At 41.6% G+C, this 18,256-nt stretch overlaps 1 protein-coding gene across 1 annotated transcript in view; it reads right to left on the bottom strand.

Annotated features, from left to right (window-relative positions):
• Nucleotides 1–18,256, bottom strand: part of SMYD4 (SET and MYND domain containing 4) — a 53,057-nt gene that overhangs the window by 12,052 nt on the left and 22,749 nt on the right. The window contains exons 4-5 of the mRNA XM_080826404.1: nt 13,322–13,411; nt 10,664–11,801 (exon numbers count right to left, since the gene is read on the bottom strand). Of these exons, the coding sequence (XP_080682530.1) occupies nt 10,664–11,801; nt 13,322–13,411 (1,228 nt within the window). The remainder of the gene's footprint in view (nt 1–10,663; nt 11,802–13,321; nt 13,412–18,256) is intronic.

Below are 18,256 nucleotides of genomic sequence, written 5' to 3'. Positions count from 1 at the left end.
AAAGGAGTACATGGTAGTCAGAAAAAAATTGCAAAGTAAAAATTATAAAGAAAATAAGTCATCTGTGAGCCTATCAGCCAGGTACAATAGTTTGAGGCATTTTTTTCTAGGCCTCTGTTCAGTCTTATGTATGAAATTCCCATGTGATACACAGAGCAATTTGTAAGTTACTTCTTTCACTTAACACATTATGGCCATTTCTTTATATTATAACCTAAAATGCATATTATAGCTAAAAAAAAAAAAGAAAAAAAAAAGGCAACACAGCAACCCTGCAATGTGATAGGGAAAAATGGTATCTTGTTTTAAGTACAGGGGGGTTAAACATGACCATATTTACTACTGCTGTGATAAAAGGCTTGCTGATGTACCTTTTTAACAGCCTTTTAAAGATACAATTTATCTACCATAAAATTCACTTATTTTAAGTGTACTAATTCATGATTTTCTTTAGGAAATTCATATAAGTTGTGCAACCATTATCACAATCTAGTTTTAGATTTTCACCACTATTGTATATGTTTAAAGACTGACTTTAAGAGCTGCATAGTTGCTAGAAATGTTCTCTCATTTTGCTATTTTCATTTTAGTTCATGGGCTTTTTCTCCCCTGGGGTTGGTTTGCTTTTAAAATAACAACTATTTCAGGTGCCTGCATGGCTTAGCTGGTTAAGCGTCCGACTCTTGATTTTGTCTCAGGTCATGATCTCCTGGTGTGAGATTGAGCCCTCAGTATTGGGGAGTCGGCTTGTGATTCTTTCCTTCTGCCCTTCCCCCCACTTGCATGTGCACCCCTGCTCTCTATGGTGAATAAATAAATCTTTAAAAACAAACAAAAACAACTATTTCATGTGTTTACAATGCTCTGTGCCAGCAACTTTGCCCAGAGTTTAGCTACACATGTTTTCTGCTGGTCTTTCCCGGGATTATTCATATTACTGCATTCATCTAGCATATGTTCTTTTTTTTTTTTTAAGATTTTATTTATGTATTTGTTAGAGTGAGAGAGAGAGAGAGCACAAGCAGGCAAAGTGGCAGGTAGAGGCAGAGGGAGAAGCAGGCTCCCCGTGGAGCAAGGAGCCCAATGCGGGACTTGATCCCAAGACACTGGGATCATGACCTGAGCCAAAGGCAGCCGCTTAACCAACTGAGTCACCCAGGCATCCTGCATTCGGTCTTTTTAAAAAAAATATTTTATTTATTTATTTGACAGAGAGAGACACAGCAAGAGAGGGAACACAAGCAGGGGGAGCTGGAGAGGGAGAAGCGGCGGGGAGGGGGGGTTAAGGGGAGAAGGTGAAGCAGATTCTCCAGACTCCCTGTAAGCAGGGAACCCAATGAGGGGCTTGATCCCAGGACCCTGGGATCATGACCTGAGCGGAAGGCAGACACTTAACAACTGAGCCACCCAGGCGCCCTAGCATATGGTCTTTCACCCTCAAGAAGGCTAGACTTAAAAAAACAAAGGCTAACCTAGGCTTGTTCATATGGCTACACACCATCATTCAAAGAAAATGACATGGAAGCTACAAGGCCTCTTAAAGCCTAGACTCCAAAGTCACACAAGGTCACTTCTACTGCATTCCAAGGGTCAAAGTAAGTTACAGGGCTGGCCCAGATTCAAGGGCAGAGAAAACAGACTACCTCTTGATTGGAGAAAAAGCAGTATGAAGTTGCAAGAGGGCAAACATACAGGGGTGGGTGAAATTGTTGGGGTTATCTTTGCAAACAATCTTCCTCAGAGGCCCGGAGGTTCATCCAGTCCTCTCATTATCCATAGGAGGATACTGAGTGAAATTTCTCTGACATCAGCAGTAGCAACAGCTTTCTAGATACATCTCCTGAGGCAAGGGAAACAAAAGCAAAAATAAACTACTGGGACTACATCAAAATATAGCTTTTGCACAGCAAAGTAAATAACCAACAAAACTACAAGGCAACCTTCTAAACAGGAGGAGGTATCTGCAAATGACAGATCTGATAAAGGTTAGTATCCAAACTATATAGAGAACTGATACAACTCAACATCCAAAAAACAAATAATCCATTTAAAAACGGGCAGAAGACAAGAACAGACATTTCTCCAAAGAAGATATCGAGATGGCCAACAGACACATGAAAAGATGCTCAACATCACTCATCATCAGGGAGAAGCAAATCAAAACCTCATACCTGTTAAAGTGGCTACAATAAAAAACTCAAGGAACAATAACGTTGGCAAGAATGAGGAGGAAAAAAAACCCTTGTGCACTGTTGGTGGGAATGCAAACTGGTGCAGCCACTGTGGAAGACAGCTGGGAGTTTCCCCAAAAAGTTACAAACAGAACTATCCTATGACCCAGTAATCGCACTGCTGGGTATTGACCCAAGGAATAGGAATATTGGAAGGGATATATGCACCTTTATGTTCTTTGTAGCATTATTTACAATAGTTAAACTATGGGAACAGCCCAAGTGTCCACTGGCAGATGAATGGATAAAGAAGATGTGGTCTATATACAATGTAGTATTACTCAGACATAAAAAAAGAATGAAATCTTGCTGTTCTAATAACATAGATGGAGCTAGAGAGTATAATGGTAAGCAAAATAAGCCAGTCATAGATAAATACCATGTGATTTCACTCATATGTGGAAATTGAGAAACAAAACAAGGGGTGCCTGAGTGTTTCAGTTGGTTAAGTGTCTGCCTTTGGCTCAGGACATGATCCCAGCGTCCTGGGATTGAACCCTGCTCTGGGCTCCTTGCTCAGAGAGGAGCCTGCTTCTCTCTCTGCCCCTCTTCCAACTTGTGCTCTCTCTCAAATAAATAATTAGAAATTAAAAAAAAAAAGAAACAAATGAGCAAGGAAAAAAAGAGAAAGAGACAAGCTAAGAAACAGACTCTTAAAGATGGAGAATAGGGGCACCTGGGTGGCTCAGTGGGTTAAGCCTCTGCCTTTAGCTCAGGTTATGATCCCAGGGTCCTGGGATCGAGCCCCGCATCTGGCTCTCTGCTCAGTGGGGGGCCTGTTTCCTCCTTCTCTGTCTGCCTCTCTGCCTACTTGTGATCTCTGTCAAATAAATAAATAAAATCTTAAAAAAAAAAAAAAGATGGAGAATAAACTGATGGTAACCAGAGAGGAGGTGGGTGTGGGGATGGGGGTAATAGGTGATGGGGAGTAAGAGTACATGTGTGATGATGAGCACTGAATAATGTATATAATTGTTGAATTACTATATTGTACACCTGAAACTAATATAACATTGTCGGGCGCCTGGATAGCTCATTGGGTTAAGCGACTGCCTTTGGCTCAGGTCATGATCCTGGAGTCCCGGCGTCAAGTCCCACATCAGGTTCCCTGCTCAGTGGGGAGTCCGCTTCTCCCTCTGACCTTACTCCCTGTCGTGCACACTCTCTCTCTCTCAAATATTTATCAAATAAATAAATAAAATCTTTAAAATAACATTGTCAACTACACTGGTATTAAAAAAAAAAAGTATACTAAGTGAGGCACACAGAAAGGTTAAGCAATCTGAGTTCATATGGAGAGTTAGCAGTTAGAATCAGTGGAGTAGAAACCCAGGCCTGTTGCCTCCCAGTCCCATATCTTCATTCCTTCAAGGATCTCTTCCACCCACATTCTCTGTCTTCTTTGGTGATTATAGTGTTCTTGATATTTGGTCTTTAGGTTAAATCTAGCTATCTTTAATTACTTAAATTGGATATTCTATGCTTTAAAAAGCTTCTCTCACCCTAAGATCACGTAAGTGTTCACTTATCTTTTCCTAGATATTTGATGATTTAATGTTTCCCTGTTTAACTTTTTAATGATTTGGAGAATTTAACACTTTTAGGGGACTATCATATCAGTACCATCCTGTCTTTCATTACTGTAGCTTAATGCTGATATGAAATCTGATGGTACCAAGCCCCTTCAGTACTCTTCTATTTATTATTATTATTATTATTATTATTGGAGCACCTGGGAGTCTCAGTGGGTTAAGCCACTGACTCTTGATTTTTGGCTCAGGTCCTGATCTCAGGGTCCTGAGATACGGCCCTGTCTCCAGCTCCAGCTCTAGGCACAAGTCTGCTTGAGATGCTCTCTCTCCCTTCCTCTCTGCCCACCCCCCAACACTCACTCTCTCTCACTAAATAAAATCTTTAAAAAATATATATTATTTTTATTGAACAGGTTACAGAAGAGATGTAGTTAAAAAGACCAAAGCGAACATCATCATCAGGCTCCTCTGATTCTTCTTTCTTTGCCTCCATTGCCTTCTCACTGGGAGCAGCAGTGGTGCTAGGATACCCCCGATGCTGGGATAGCTCCATCAGTGCCTTCATTGCTAATGGGACTCTTGGTCTTGACATTGGCCAAGGCCTTTGCAACAAGCGGGGCGGGAAGGGTTGGACATTTACACCAGGGACTCTCTAGGAGTAGCCTTGGTAGCCTTGGTGATCGCCACCTGGTCCTGCGGGATGAGCCCGATCGGGGAGGGAGGGTGTGGGCTTCCGAATTAAAGGATTCAGTACTCTTACAAAATGGCTATTCTCAACCACTTATTCAAGATGAACTTTAGCATCAGTGTCCAATTCCCATGAAAAATCCAATTGTGATTTCATGTGGAACTGCATTGTACTGGCTGGGGGAATGCAGGGGAACTGCCATTTTTAGTTTTCAGTGTTTCCATCTCAGAATATGGTCTGTCTCTTACCCAAACCTCCAAGTTAAAATGGTGTTTGCATTTCTGGATGAAACCCTTCTTGGTCACCTCTTGGCATTCCTTCAATAAACTGCTGGATGTGATATTGCAGTGATTTTCTCAGGATTCCTACAGTGATATTCACAAGTGAGACTAATCTATAGTTCTTATCCTTGGCTTTGTAAAATGAGTGGGAAAGGACTCCAGGTTCCCCCGTGCCCTGGAACACTTTATATTGTATAAAAATGATCTGTTCTTTGAAATATATTTTTTGTTTTATTAAAAAAATGTGACTACGGATGCCTGGATGGCTCAGAAGGTTAAGCATTTGCCTTCGGCTCCGGTTGTGATCTCAGGGTCCTCGGATCAAGCCCCGTGCCAGACTCCCAGCTCAGCGCGGAGTCTGCTTCTCCCTCTCCTTCTGCCTCTCCTGCTTGTGCTCTCTCTCTCTCCTAAATGAATACTTAAAATCTTTTTTTAAAAATGTGGCTAAATATGGTCCTTAGAAGTTTTAAAGAACTAAAAAAAAAAGAAGTTTTAAAGAACTTACATGGAAAAGAGTGGGTCTGACTTCTTTTTATGGATATATGTATATATATCTCTAAGATTTTATTTATTTGTCAGAGAGAGACAGAGAGACAGAGAGAGCTTAAGCAGGGAGCCACAGAAGGAGAGGGAGAAGCAGACTCCCTGCTGAGCAGGGAGCCCAATGAGGGGCTTGATCCCAGGACCCTGAGATCATGACCTGAGCAGAAGGTAGACACTTAACTGACTGAGCCACCCAGGCGTTCCTGGAGATATTTTGATAATCTTTAATTTCTTCCACAATCACTGGATATTGAAGTGTTCTCTTCCTGAGAAAATGTAGGAAATTTGTGTTTTCTACAAAATGTTTTCAAATTTAAGAGTCTAAAATGATATTAAATACTTGCTTAAAATTTAAAAATTAATTTATATTATTGGCTATACTCCTTCATTGCTCCTAATTGTGTGGACTTTTTCCCTTTTTACTAAATAGATATCTTAATTAGATTTGCCAAATCTCTTTCATTATCAGGAGTCTACATACTGTAACCTGTTGGCCAAATCCTGCGGGCTGCCTGTTTTTGTAGAGTGTAGTTTAAGAACTGCTTTTACACTTTTTAAGTGGTTGAAAAAAAAATGAAAGAACAATGCCCACTCAATGCTCAATCCTTTTGGAATTGTGAATTCTAAGAAATCGAATGTCAGAGTCCATCATGAAGTGTTCCTGGAACCCGGCCATCGTCATTTTCTGCATTGTCAATGGCGACTTTGGTGCTGCAATGTCAGAGCTGAGTCAGAGACACCATGGTCTGCAAAGCCTAAAATATTTACTGTCTGGCCCTTTACAGAAAAAGTTTACTGAACCCTGTGATGAGGAGAACAAAGACAAAAGAAAAGTAAGGAAAATTAAATTTCCTTACAACTTGTAGCCCATTGACAAATACTTGAGACAGGCAGAGTACGACAATCCTCAAGGAGTTCACAACAGCCTTAACGTTAAAGCTTTCCTAGAGGCAAAAAGGAACCTTAGCTTGACAACAGCCAGACTTCCAGGATTCTCTCTCACCCTCTGCCTCTGCCTGCACCCCCCCATCCCATGCATGTGCGCATGAGCTCGCACTCTCAATAAATGAAAGCTTATTTGAAGATTTTATTTATTTATTTGACAGACACAGCCACAGAAGGAACACAGCAGGGGGAGTAGCAGGCAGAGGGAGAAGCAGGCTTCCTGCTGAGCAGGGAGACTGATGAGGGGCTTGATCCCAGGACTCTGGGATCATGACCTGAGCCAAAGGCAGACGCTTAACCAACTGAGCCACCCAGGAGTTCCTGAAATCTAATTTTTTTTTTTTTTAAGATTTTATGCACTTATTTAACACAGGGAGAGAGATCACAAATAGGCAGAGAGACAGGCAGAGAGAGAGGGGGAAGCAGGCTCCCCGCTGCGCAGAGAGCCCGATGCGGGGCTCGATCCCAGGACCCTGAGATCATGACCTGAGCTGAAGGCAGAGGCTTAACCCACTGAGCCACCCAGGCGCCCCTGAAATCTTAATTTTTTAAAAAAAAGTTTATATTTATTTATTTGAGAGAGAGAGTGAGAAAGAGCACATGAGCAGGGGCAGAGGAAGAGGAAGAGGGAGAAGCAGGCTCCCCCTGATGTGGAACTCGTTCCTAGGACTCTGGGATCACGACCTGAGCCAACGGCATATGCTTAACTGGCTGAGCCACCCAGATACCCCTAAATGAAATCTTTAAAATAAATAAATAACTGAATAAAAATATATACATGGGAGAAAAGGACAACTAAAAGTAACAGTAATCAATTCTGAAGGTAGAAGTATGGGTGAGCGCTACCTCCTTCTTTGAACTTTCACTACAGTTTTAAAATTAAAAAGACTGATTCACACAGTAACATTATTCTGGTAAAATTTAAAAATGGATTGGGGGCACCTGGGTGGCTCGGTCAGTTGAGTGTCCAACTCTTGGTTTCAGCTCAGGTCGTGATCTCGGGGTTGTGAGATCAAGGCCCTCGTTGGGCTCAGAGGTCTGCTTGAGGTTCTCCTCTCCCTCTCCTTCTGCCCCTCCTGCTGTTCTCTCTCCTGCTCATGACACATACTCTCTCTCTCTCTAAAAGTAAATAAAGAAATCTTTAAAATGGATTGTATGCCTTTCCCATTATTCTAGTTTTCCTTAACACATGAAAATCCTTTTGGAGGGGCGCCTGGGTGGCTCAGTGGGTTAAAGCCTCTGCCTTTGGCTCAGCGTCCTGGGTCGAGCCCCACATTGGGCTCTCAGCTCCGCAGGGAGCCTGCTTCCTCCTCTCTTTCTCTGCCTGCCTCTCTGCCTACTTGTGATCTTTGTCTGTCAAATAAATAAATAAAATCTTAAAAAAAAAAAAAAAAGAAAATCCTTTTGGAAACTTCCTTATCTCTATCCACCCAACTTAAAAGTATATAGTCAATCACTACTCACAACCCCAGTGCAGCTCTTTCTGCCCATGGGTCCTATTCCATGCTTTAATAAAAGCACCTTTGCACTGAAAATGTCTCAGGAGTTCTTTTTGACCATTTGCTCCTGACTCACAACACATCACCGTGGTCTAACACACACAAGTTTTGACAGATGTATGTACTGAATGCCATAGTATATTAGTTATCTTGGCTTCAAGATCCTTATTTTTGATATATTTGATCAAAATCAGAGTGGTATATTAAAGTTTCTCACAACTATGGTGTTTTTGCTAGTTTTTCCTGGTATACTTAATAATTTTTGCTTTGTAGTCACAATCTCTATGTTTCTGAGCGCTAAGATTGATGTATTTCAGTGTGGAAAGTGTCCTATAAAAAATAAAATTCCTTTTTTTTATTAGGTACCTTGGGTACCTAATCTTAATATTTCATATTAATTCCAATACCCCGATTTGCTTGTGATTCCCAACATGTCTTACCCAAACACTCTGTGTTACTTTTGTAAACAGAGAATAGCTTGATAAAAAAAATTTTTTTTTTTTTTTACCAATTCTGAAAGATTCATTTCACTTTATCATCTTGCTGCTCAGTTAACTGGTTTTTATTTTTAAAATTTTTATTTTAAGGATTTTATTTATTTATTTGACAGAGAGATAGCACAGGCAGGGGGAGCGGCAGGCAGAGGGAGGGGGAGAAGCAGGCTCCTGGTGTGGCTCGGCAGATGCTCAATGACTGAGCCACCCACATACCCCTAGTTATTTATTTTAAAGATTTCATTTATTTATTTATTTTGAGAGGGAGCTAGAGAGAGAGCATGCACACTAGTGGGGCAGGGAGGGGCAGAGGTAGGGGGAGAGAGAGAGTCTTTCAATCAGACTCGTGCTGAGCAGGGATTTCAACCTGCGGGTCGATCTCACAACCCTGAGATCATGACCTGAGCCGATATTGAGTTAGATGCTTAACTGACTGAGTCACCCAGGCGTCCCTCTTTGTATATATTTTTAAAACATAAGGAATAAATTGTACATAAAATATAGAGCCTGGGGTAAAGCCAAAGTCTCCAATCTTCTTTTCATCACTCCAGGTAGCCGGTATCATGCTATGAATCTATTTCCCTCATCCTTATTAGCCACAGAACATACAGGTATTCCTGGCTATACATACATTTACTATCCAAAAGTTTATTCTCAACAATTTGTGAAAAATTTTACCCGAAACTTGCTATGCAAATAAAAACATGACTATAATGATATGTCGTGCACACGGAGCAAAAACATTTAGGCTAAGATTCTTTGACAGTTACGGACAGGCCACTGGAGGAAAGCAGATGGAAGTCTCCTTCCAGAATGGCTTGGCCATTCTGCCACAGGGATTCAGCCTGCTATTGTTTACCTGGACAGTGGTTTCTATAGTTTTCAGAGCTCCCGGCATTTGTATCTTTTTTGCATGTTCTATTAAGTACTTTAGAGGCAAGACACAATAAAATCAGGAGTTGGTAATTTTCTGCCACTATAATCTGGAAGCCCCACATACTGTTTTTTTTATATATTCACAAAAACAAAAATATATGAAAATAATACTTTTTAAAATGCCAATGAATGTACCCAAGGGAAAACATAATTCCGGAAAAACACCCAACAGATGTATTTCAGAAGGTAGCAATGGCTCAAAGAAGCCAATGGAAGCAGAGGAGAGAATGGAGACTGGCTTGCAATGGGATTTCCTAGCATTCTAGGATGAAGCCAGGGTTATTCTGGGGGTGTTCCATGTGCTTCAGGATGGGGAAGACAGTCTTCCTCCGAAACACTTCTCGTGAAACGCCTATACACCATATAATTTGGCAGCTGCATTAAAATTAAAGATAAAAACATACATATAAAAGGTTGATGAAATTCTAGATTACCTAATGTGAGAAGATCAAAAGAGCTAAGCATGCATAGCTTCCTAAAGCCACATTTACATCAGTCTGTCTGTAAATCTTAGATTTAGGTAATATCCAATTTTTCCCCTCAATAGAGTTAATTAGAAATTTGAGAAAGGTATAATGACCTAATTGAATTGAAAGACATTATCTGCTAAAATGGAGATCACACAATAGAAGTACCAGAAACACTGTTTTCTTTTCTATAGTATCTGTTGTTAGTACAGTGTCACTCATGATGCTGGCCACCTCCAACCTCTCCATCTACCTTAAATAGCCTTGTCTGTAGGACCTGGTTCAGGCAAGCAGGTCTAGATTGGTCTGTGTCTAGAGGCGGCCCCTAGATTGTTGGCCCCTGGCCAAAGGACAGCCCAAACAGGCTGGCCAACCATTCAATACTGTGTGAAAAGCTATGCTTGGCCAGATTACCCTCTTGGAAATTTAAAACAGAAGGACAGAAAAAATCCGTCAGTTGGAAAGAGAAGAGACAGAGTAGCTGAGTCACATGAATAAGATTTTGATGCCTTAACTCAATGGCAGACCCTTCTTTTTTTAGATTAAAAAAAAATATTTTATCTATTCATTTATTTGAGAGAGAGAGAGAGAGAGAAGCAGACTGTCCGCTGAGCAGAGAGCAGTCCCAGGACCCTGGGATCATGACCTGAGCTGAACACAGATGGTTAACGTACTGAGCCACCCAGGTGCCCCGTGGACCTCTCTTCTTTCTGCAGTCTTATTATTTTAGTTCTCCTTCATGATAAAAATCCCTCCGTAACAGGGTTTTTAATTTTCAAGTGTATTTGTAAACAAACACCTCATCAGCACAACTCAGTAAAGTTAGGGGGGATTAAACTACCTGTTGCTGAGACAAGACAACCGAGGCAGAGTGGGCTCATAGAGTTTGGGTCACACAGCTTCTCAATGGTGCAATCATGGTAACACAGGACAGTTAGCTTGTTTTCCCATTAGACCACCACTACTGTTTTCGTTCACAGTTCTTTCCACCCAGACGTGAGCTACATCAAGAACAACAGAGTAAGGCAAACAAAGCTTCCCTCTTACCTGTCTGCTGAATGGTAGTTATGGCCTGAGCATTGCACTGTAGCTGTAGCATGTGCTTCAACATGGCCACTCCCCAGGTACTCAACTCGGAACACAAGATAGGAGGTGCTGCGGCATCCGGCTTCGAGGAGTTGGCTGCTTCCAGCTGCTTGCAGAGCGCTGACACACTGAGGGCACAGAGGAATTTGTATTCTGGACTATGGTGCTCAGTGTGGGGCAAGAGGTGGAAGACAGCATTGTAGTTATTTTCGTATTTGCCATTGACATCACAGCCTGGAACTGGGGTCTGAACTATGTTGCCATTTTCCTCACTCTCCCCTCCCAGGTCAGAACGGAGTGTGTGTACCGGAGTCTCACTTTCAGGCGAGCACATGTCCTTGTTACTAATCTCACCGCTAAGCTTCCTTATGACTTTGCTGGCACCCTCGAATCTAGCTAAAAGAGTCGCCCTCAGTGCGACGTGGCAGAAGATACCCAGTGTGAGCAGCAGCCCCCCGAGAGGACACTCTCTGTTATGGTAGAGACCCCAGGCTTGCTGCATACACTCGTGGCTGCAGTACTTGGCATAGCTGCAACCGTCACAGGGAACCATGGCCAGAGTGTGCGTCAAACATCGGTGACAGTAGAGGTCCCCGTTGGTGATGCTGGTATCCCACTTGCTTGCTAGGCCGTGATGTAGTGGGGGCCTTTCTCCCGGGTTAAGGACACTCACGAAAGCATCCTCCTTCACCAAGAGCTCTCCAGGGAGAATATCTTCTGTGGCAATCAGATAGCGGCCTCTTAAAGGGTCCATGCACAGGCTGACAGAGGACGAGGCACAAGGAATCTGTTCATTCACCTCCCTTAGGTCCATATCCTCAAAGATTTTCGTTAGAGTTGTTGGGAAGGTTGCTGTGAGCCTCTCCCTTTCTTGCACTTTCATTTTCAGACGACACAGGTTTCGCTGCAGAATTTGAAACTGGGCAGCTGCTACGGTTGGTTTGGCAGCAAAGTTACTTTCAAGATCCCTAATGGTCTGGCCTGCCTCCTGTAGTCTCCCCAGGGTCACCAGACATTCGACCTTACGCAACGTCACCTTGGGTTGCAAACTTTCTGGATACCCATGCATCTGTGCCCTTGTGATGTCTTTAAGACACATCTGAAAATAGAAAGGAAATCCCCCATGAACCCCTTGGTCCTGACTCTTCAATGTCTACTGAAAATCTTAACAAAAATCTACACAAAAGTTAAAGATGATTAAAAATGGACCGACTCTAACTACATGCTTGCTTATTTCTTTAAATCATATTCTGCTGTGTGATCTTTTAAGAAATTAAGTCATACTTGCCAAGGATATTGAATTTAATTATCTTATTAAATATTCCTGTTTTGAGGGCAAAAAAAGTCTTACAGATAGAAGAATTGTAGTGATTAAAGGAGTATGCTTAGAAGCCAGACAGATCTGCAATCCACTCCTGACTGCTTCTTACTAGCTGTATGACCTTGTGCAAGCAATTTAATTTCTCAGTATCTTAGTGTTCTCATCTGAAAAACACAGATACCTCACAGGGTTGTTTTAAGGATGAAATAAGGTAATATACCTAAAGTGCTGAAAAGAGCGCATGCGTTCAATATATGGTAATTGCTGCTACAAGAAGGGAAATAAAAATAAGCAATGTAGAGAGGTTATAAAGGGTTACATAGTTCACAAGTTCTTCCAATTGTTGTCCTCAATTGCATAGGACTTTCTTGCTTAGGGCCTAGAGTTAAATTCTTGTTAGTCTCTTTTATTTTATTTCATTTTTGGAGAGAGAGACAGAGAGAGAGATTGCAAGAGTGGCAGAGAGGGGCAAAGGGAGAGGGAGAGAGAGAATCTTAAGCAGGCTCCACGCCTCAGCACAGAGCCTGATGTAGAGCTCGATCTCAGGATCCTGAGATCATGACCTGAGCTGAAATCAAGAGTCAAGACACTCAACTGACTGAGCCACCCAGGCGCCCCACTTGTTTGTCTCTTTCAGTTCAAAGGGCAGTAAGTGTGAACTTGTGATTATTCAATTAGTTCTTAACTCTAGGGCATATTTAAAAAAATTCCTGGGGCATTCCAAAATGGATGTTACCAAAATGACATCTGAGAGCTTGGCTTTAGCCGCCAATTGGGGAATGAGAAAAAAGCCACTCCTATCAAGCCCACTCCCTCAGAGGCATACACAGGCATTTCGGCGCAACTTCTAGCTGCCCATTCAAAATGTGTATGGAGGGTGAACCATATTACCACAGGGATAACCCTGAACATGCTCCACTTATTAAGAAACAAACAAGTAAATAGTTTGGAAACCCTTGGAACCTGAAGTATTATTAGCAATACATCTCACAGCTCATCTTGACACTGAGAACTGCTGACCCACTGGATATATATAGTCCCTGGCCCCGTGCCATGTGCCAGGACTCCTGTCAACCAATACCACCCCACATGATCACCTGTGATAGGTAAAACAAATCAGGAGAAAGAAAAAAATGCATCAGAACAAATTTGGGAGGATACCAGTTTTCTTCCAACTTGACCAGTTCACAGCAGGGGCCAGTTTTAGTGCTCTAAGGTAGGAGCAGAGCTGAAGGTCTAGTCTTCTAGTGAACCCCCTACCAATGGTTTCCAATCATACCAGGCACCCCGATACTCACTTCATACTCATCCATGTAGAAGAGGGCTGCAGAGCGATTGGCATAACACAGTGAAATGTCCGCAGTGTGAGGCCTCGCATGTGATATTCCCTGCAAAACAATGAACCAGTTAAAGACATCAAAGGAAACTAGTATTTTTAAAAATAATTTCTATACCCAATGTGGAGCCAGAACTCATAACCCCAAGATCAAGAGTCATATGCTCCACCTACTGAGCCAGCCAGGCACACCAAAAACTAGCATCTTTAAAGTGTTTCTGGGGGGGATACCTGGGTGGTTTAGTCAGTTAAGTGTCTGCATTCAAGTCAGGTCATGATCCCAGGGTCCTGGGATCAAGCCCCGCGTCCTGCTCAGTGGGGAGCCTGCTTCTCCCTCTCCCTCTGCTGCTTCCCCATTTGTGTTTGCACACGCATTCTCTCTCTCTGACAAACAAATAAAATCTTCAAAAAAAATAAACTTTTTTTTTTCAGATAATAAGGGCTATACTATGAAAGATGATAGGAAATTGGTAAAGTTAGTGGATCTCTTTGTGCTTCAGCTTCATTTTTAACTACCTTAGAGCCAAGCCGTGAAGATCAAGTGAGGAAATATTCAAAGCACTTTGAAGACAGCAGCATCAGACAGAGCTGCAGCCACAAACAATACTGAAGGTAAATGAAAATGGAGGAAAATATTGCAAGCACAATCTTACACATAACAAAGGGTGAGTGGCACAAACAGAAATTCACAGAAGAAGAAACACTAATGATACTTATTTCTTAGAAAACAAATAGTTAATTCATTTGTGGATCACAAAATATATGAAAACGAAAGCACACAATGTTTCCTTTTTTTCTACCACCAAACTGGCAAGGATTAATAATTATCATAAAGGCAGCATCTCAAACCACTAGAGAAAAGATAGAGACTACTCAGTAAAATTATTGTGACCAGAAGGTAGCCACTGAAGACAAAGCTGGCTCTCTATGATAAACCTTTCATTAGGATAAATTCTAAATGGATCAAAATCTTTTTTTTTTTAAAGATTTTATTTATTCATTTGACAGAGAGACAGAGATCACAAATAGGCGGAGAGGCAGGCAGAGAGAGAGGGGGAAGCAGGCTCCCTCCTGAGCAGAGAGCCCAATGCGGGGCTTGATCCCAGGACCCTGAGATCATGACCTGAGCTGAAGACAGAGGCTTTAACCCACTGAGTCACCCAGGCGACCCAATGGATCAAAATCTTAATGTAAAAAATGAAGCTTGCGGAGCACTAGAAGAAACTATAGGAATAACCTAAAGCGATGTTGGAGTGAGGAATCCCTTTCTAACTATGATACAAAACCCAGAAGTTTTATAAGAGGTTAATAAATTTGACTATATAAAACATTTCTTTTTTTTTTTTAAAGATTTATTTATTTATTTATTTGACAGACAGAGATTACAAGTAGGCAGAGAGGCAGGCAGAGAGAGAGGAGGAAGCAGACTCCCTGCTGAGCAGAGAGCCCCATGCGGGGCTCGATCCCAGGACCCTAGGATCATGACCTGAGCCGAAGGCAGAGGCTTTAACCCACTGAGCCACCCAGGCGCCCCTATATAAAACATTTCTTTACAGCAAAAACCAATAAAAGCAATCTCAAAAGGCAAACATGGAACTGGAAAAAATATCTGCAACTCCTATCACAGGCAAAGGGCTCATTTCTTTACATTATGATTAGTTCCTACAGATCCATAAGATGATGACCAATAATTCAATAGGAAAATATGCAAATAATAGGAACAGAGAGTTCTAATGGGAAATATAAATGGCTCGTAAACATATGAAAAAATGCTCTTCATTCCTAATCAGCCAAATGCAAATTAAAACTCTACTGGATTTTGAAATGATTATGCTAAGGGAAATAAGCCAGAAACACAAGGACCAACACTGTATGATTTCACTTACATGAGGTGCCTGGAATTGGCAGTATCATAGAGACAGAAAGTAGAACAGAGGTTGCCTGAGGTGAGGGGGAAGGGTTGTATGGAGAGTTACTGCTTGTTTGGGTTGGTGAGAATGTTCTGGAAATGTATAATGATGATGGCTGCACAACACTGTGAATGTGCTTATTAATGCCACTGCATTATATATACTTAAAAATGGTTAAAATGGAACATTGTGTGTAGTGTGTATTTTACCACGATAAAAAAAGTTTTCATCTGATAAACTGAGAAAAATCCCCAAGTCTACCGAGATACTATTTTTTACCTATCAGACTGGCAAAGATAAATAAAATTGATAGTGCACTGAGTTGTCAAAGGAGTGGGAAAATGGGCTTTCTGTTATGTTGCCAGTGGGAGTATAAGTTGGTTTCATGATTAGGAAGGGCAAGTTAGCAATATGTATGTATCTTTCACATACATCCGTATCATTTATATCTTCATTACACCAGCAATTCTTCTTGAATTTATCCTACAGATAGAAGCTTTTACCCTAAAGATATGTACAAAATAACATATGCAAAGTTTCTCAACACTAGGTTGTTTGGAATAGCAAAAGATAGCAAGCAACTTAGATCAATTATGTATAGATCTACAAGACACTGGTTAAATAAACTATACATCCATATTATGGAAAATCATGTAGCTATCAAGAAAAGAATAAGGACGCTCTTCATGTACTGATGTAGAATGATCTTCAAGATACTATTAAGTGAAAAAAGCATGGGGCTGAATAGTGTATACAGAATGTTATTTATATAAAAAGTGTGTGTGCAGGAATAAGAGTATTTGTATTCATTTTTATATGCCAAAGTATCTCTGGAAAGATACATTAAAAAAAAAAAAAAAGATTGGGGCGCCTGGGTGGCTCAGTGGGTTAAGCCTCTGCCTTCAGCTCGGGTCATGATCTCAGGGTCCTGGGATCGAGCCCCGCATGGGGCCCTCTGCTCAGCAGGGAGCCTGCTTCCTCCTCTCTCTCTGCCTGCCTCTCTGCCTACTTGTAATCTCTGTCTGTCAAATAAATAAATAAATAAATCTTTAAAAAAAATTAAAAGAGAAATGTTTTATATAGTCAAATTTATTTGACTATATAAATGCAGCAGGAAGCCTGCAACCTCCTCTCTCTCTGCCTGCCTCTCTGCCTACTTGCGATCTCTCTCTCTGTCAAATAAATAAATAAAATCTTAAAAAAAAAAAAAAAGATTTATTTATTTCCTTGAGAGAGAGAGAGAGAGAGAGCACATATGAGCAGGGGGAGGTACAAAGGGAAAGAATGCAGCAGACTCCTTGCTGAGCATTGAGTGAGGAGCCTGAGGTGGGGCTTCATCCTAAGACCCTGAAATCAGGACCCTGAGATCATGACCTGAGCTGAGATCAAGAGTCAGAGTAGCTTAACCAACTGAGCCACCCAGGTGCCCCTGGGAAGATACATTTAACAAGGTTAGCTTCTGGTGTTGGGTAAACAGGTGGCGACGGGAACAGAAGAAATAGGCTATATTATAAATATACTCTCTACTTTTTTTTTTTTTAAAGACCTTAATTATTTATTTGTCAGAGAGAGAGCGAGCAAGCACAGGCAGACAGAATGGCAGGCAGAGGCAGAGGGAGAAGCAGGCTGCCCGCTGAGCAAGGAGCCCGATGTGGGACTCGATCCCAGTACACTGGGATCATAACCTGAGCCAAAGTCAGCCGCTTAACCAACTGAGCCACTCAGGCGTCCCTACTCTCTACTTTTTGAATTCGAACTATGTAAATACATTTCCTATTCAAAAATAAATAGAAGGGCACCTGGGTGGCTCAGATGGTTAAGCGTCTGCCTTGGGCTCAGGTCATGATCCTAGGGTCCTGGGATCAAGCCCCCTCCTCGGGCTCCCTGCTCAGCTGAAAGTTTGCTTCTCCCTCTCCTCTGTCTCTCCCCCTCCTTGTGCTCTTTCTCTCTAGCGCTCTCTCAAATAAATAAATAAAATCTTTAAAAAAAAATAAATAAAGTAATAATAAAATCTTTTTGTTTTTTAGATTTTATTTATTTATTTGACAGAAAGAGCAAGAGCGAAAGCAGGGAGAGCAGTAGAAGGAGAGGGAGAAGCAGGCTTCCTGCCAAGCAGGGAGCCCAATGCGGGGCTCTATCTCAGGACCTTGGGATCATGACCTGAGCCGAAGGCAGATGCTTAACTATTTGAGCCACCCAGATACCCCAAAATCTTAATAACTAGTATTGCCCCCTCTCTTTCTACCTGCCTCTCTGCCTTCTTGTGATCTCTCCCTCTGTCAAATAAATAAATAAAATCTTTTTAAAAAAAGGGGGGGGGGCACCTGGGTAGCTCAGTGGTTTAGGCCTCTGCCTTTGGCTCAGGTCATGATCTCAGGGTCCTGGGATCGAGCCCCGCAGCAGGCTCTCTGCTCAGCAGGGAGCCTGCTTCCCTCCTCTCTTTCTACCTGCCTCTCTGCCTACTTGTGATCTCTTTCTCTCTTTCCCTCTGTCGAATAAATAAATAAAATCTTCAAAAAAAAAATAACTAGTATTGCTAAGGATATAGAGAAACGAACGTTCCCATACTTCACTAGAAGGGATGTTAACTAGCTCCTTCCTAGTTAACAACTAGGAACAACTCTCTTCCTAGAGAACAATTCAGCATCAAGTACCAAAGGCCTTAAAGAAATACATTCAACTGACCCAGCAATTGCTCTTCTCTGAATTTATCCTAAGAAAACCATCAGATGTGTAAAAATATTTACATAGAAAGACGTTTCTTTGTAGCTCTGCAATACCAAGCAACCTGCCAGCAGTAGGAGATGTTAAATCAAGTATAGTTCCCTGTAATGGAACACTGAGCTAGCTGTAAAAAAATCATGGGCTAGTGGAAAATTTAATAACATGAGAAAATGGTCACAATAAATTGCTGAGGGAAAAAACCAGATTACAAAACAGTAAGTGCAGCATTATCCCAATTTTGTAAAAGAAAAACATATTTTCGG

Source organism: Martes martes, assembly GCF_963455335.1.
Source record: "Martes martes genome assembly, chromosome: 16".
In the NCBI taxonomy this organism is placed as follows: Eukaryota; Metazoa; Chordata; class Mammalia; order Carnivora; family Mustelidae; genus Martes; species Martes martes.
The sequence above is the reverse complement of the archived record's forward strand: the minus strand, read 5'-3'. Positions and strand labels throughout refer to the sequence as shown.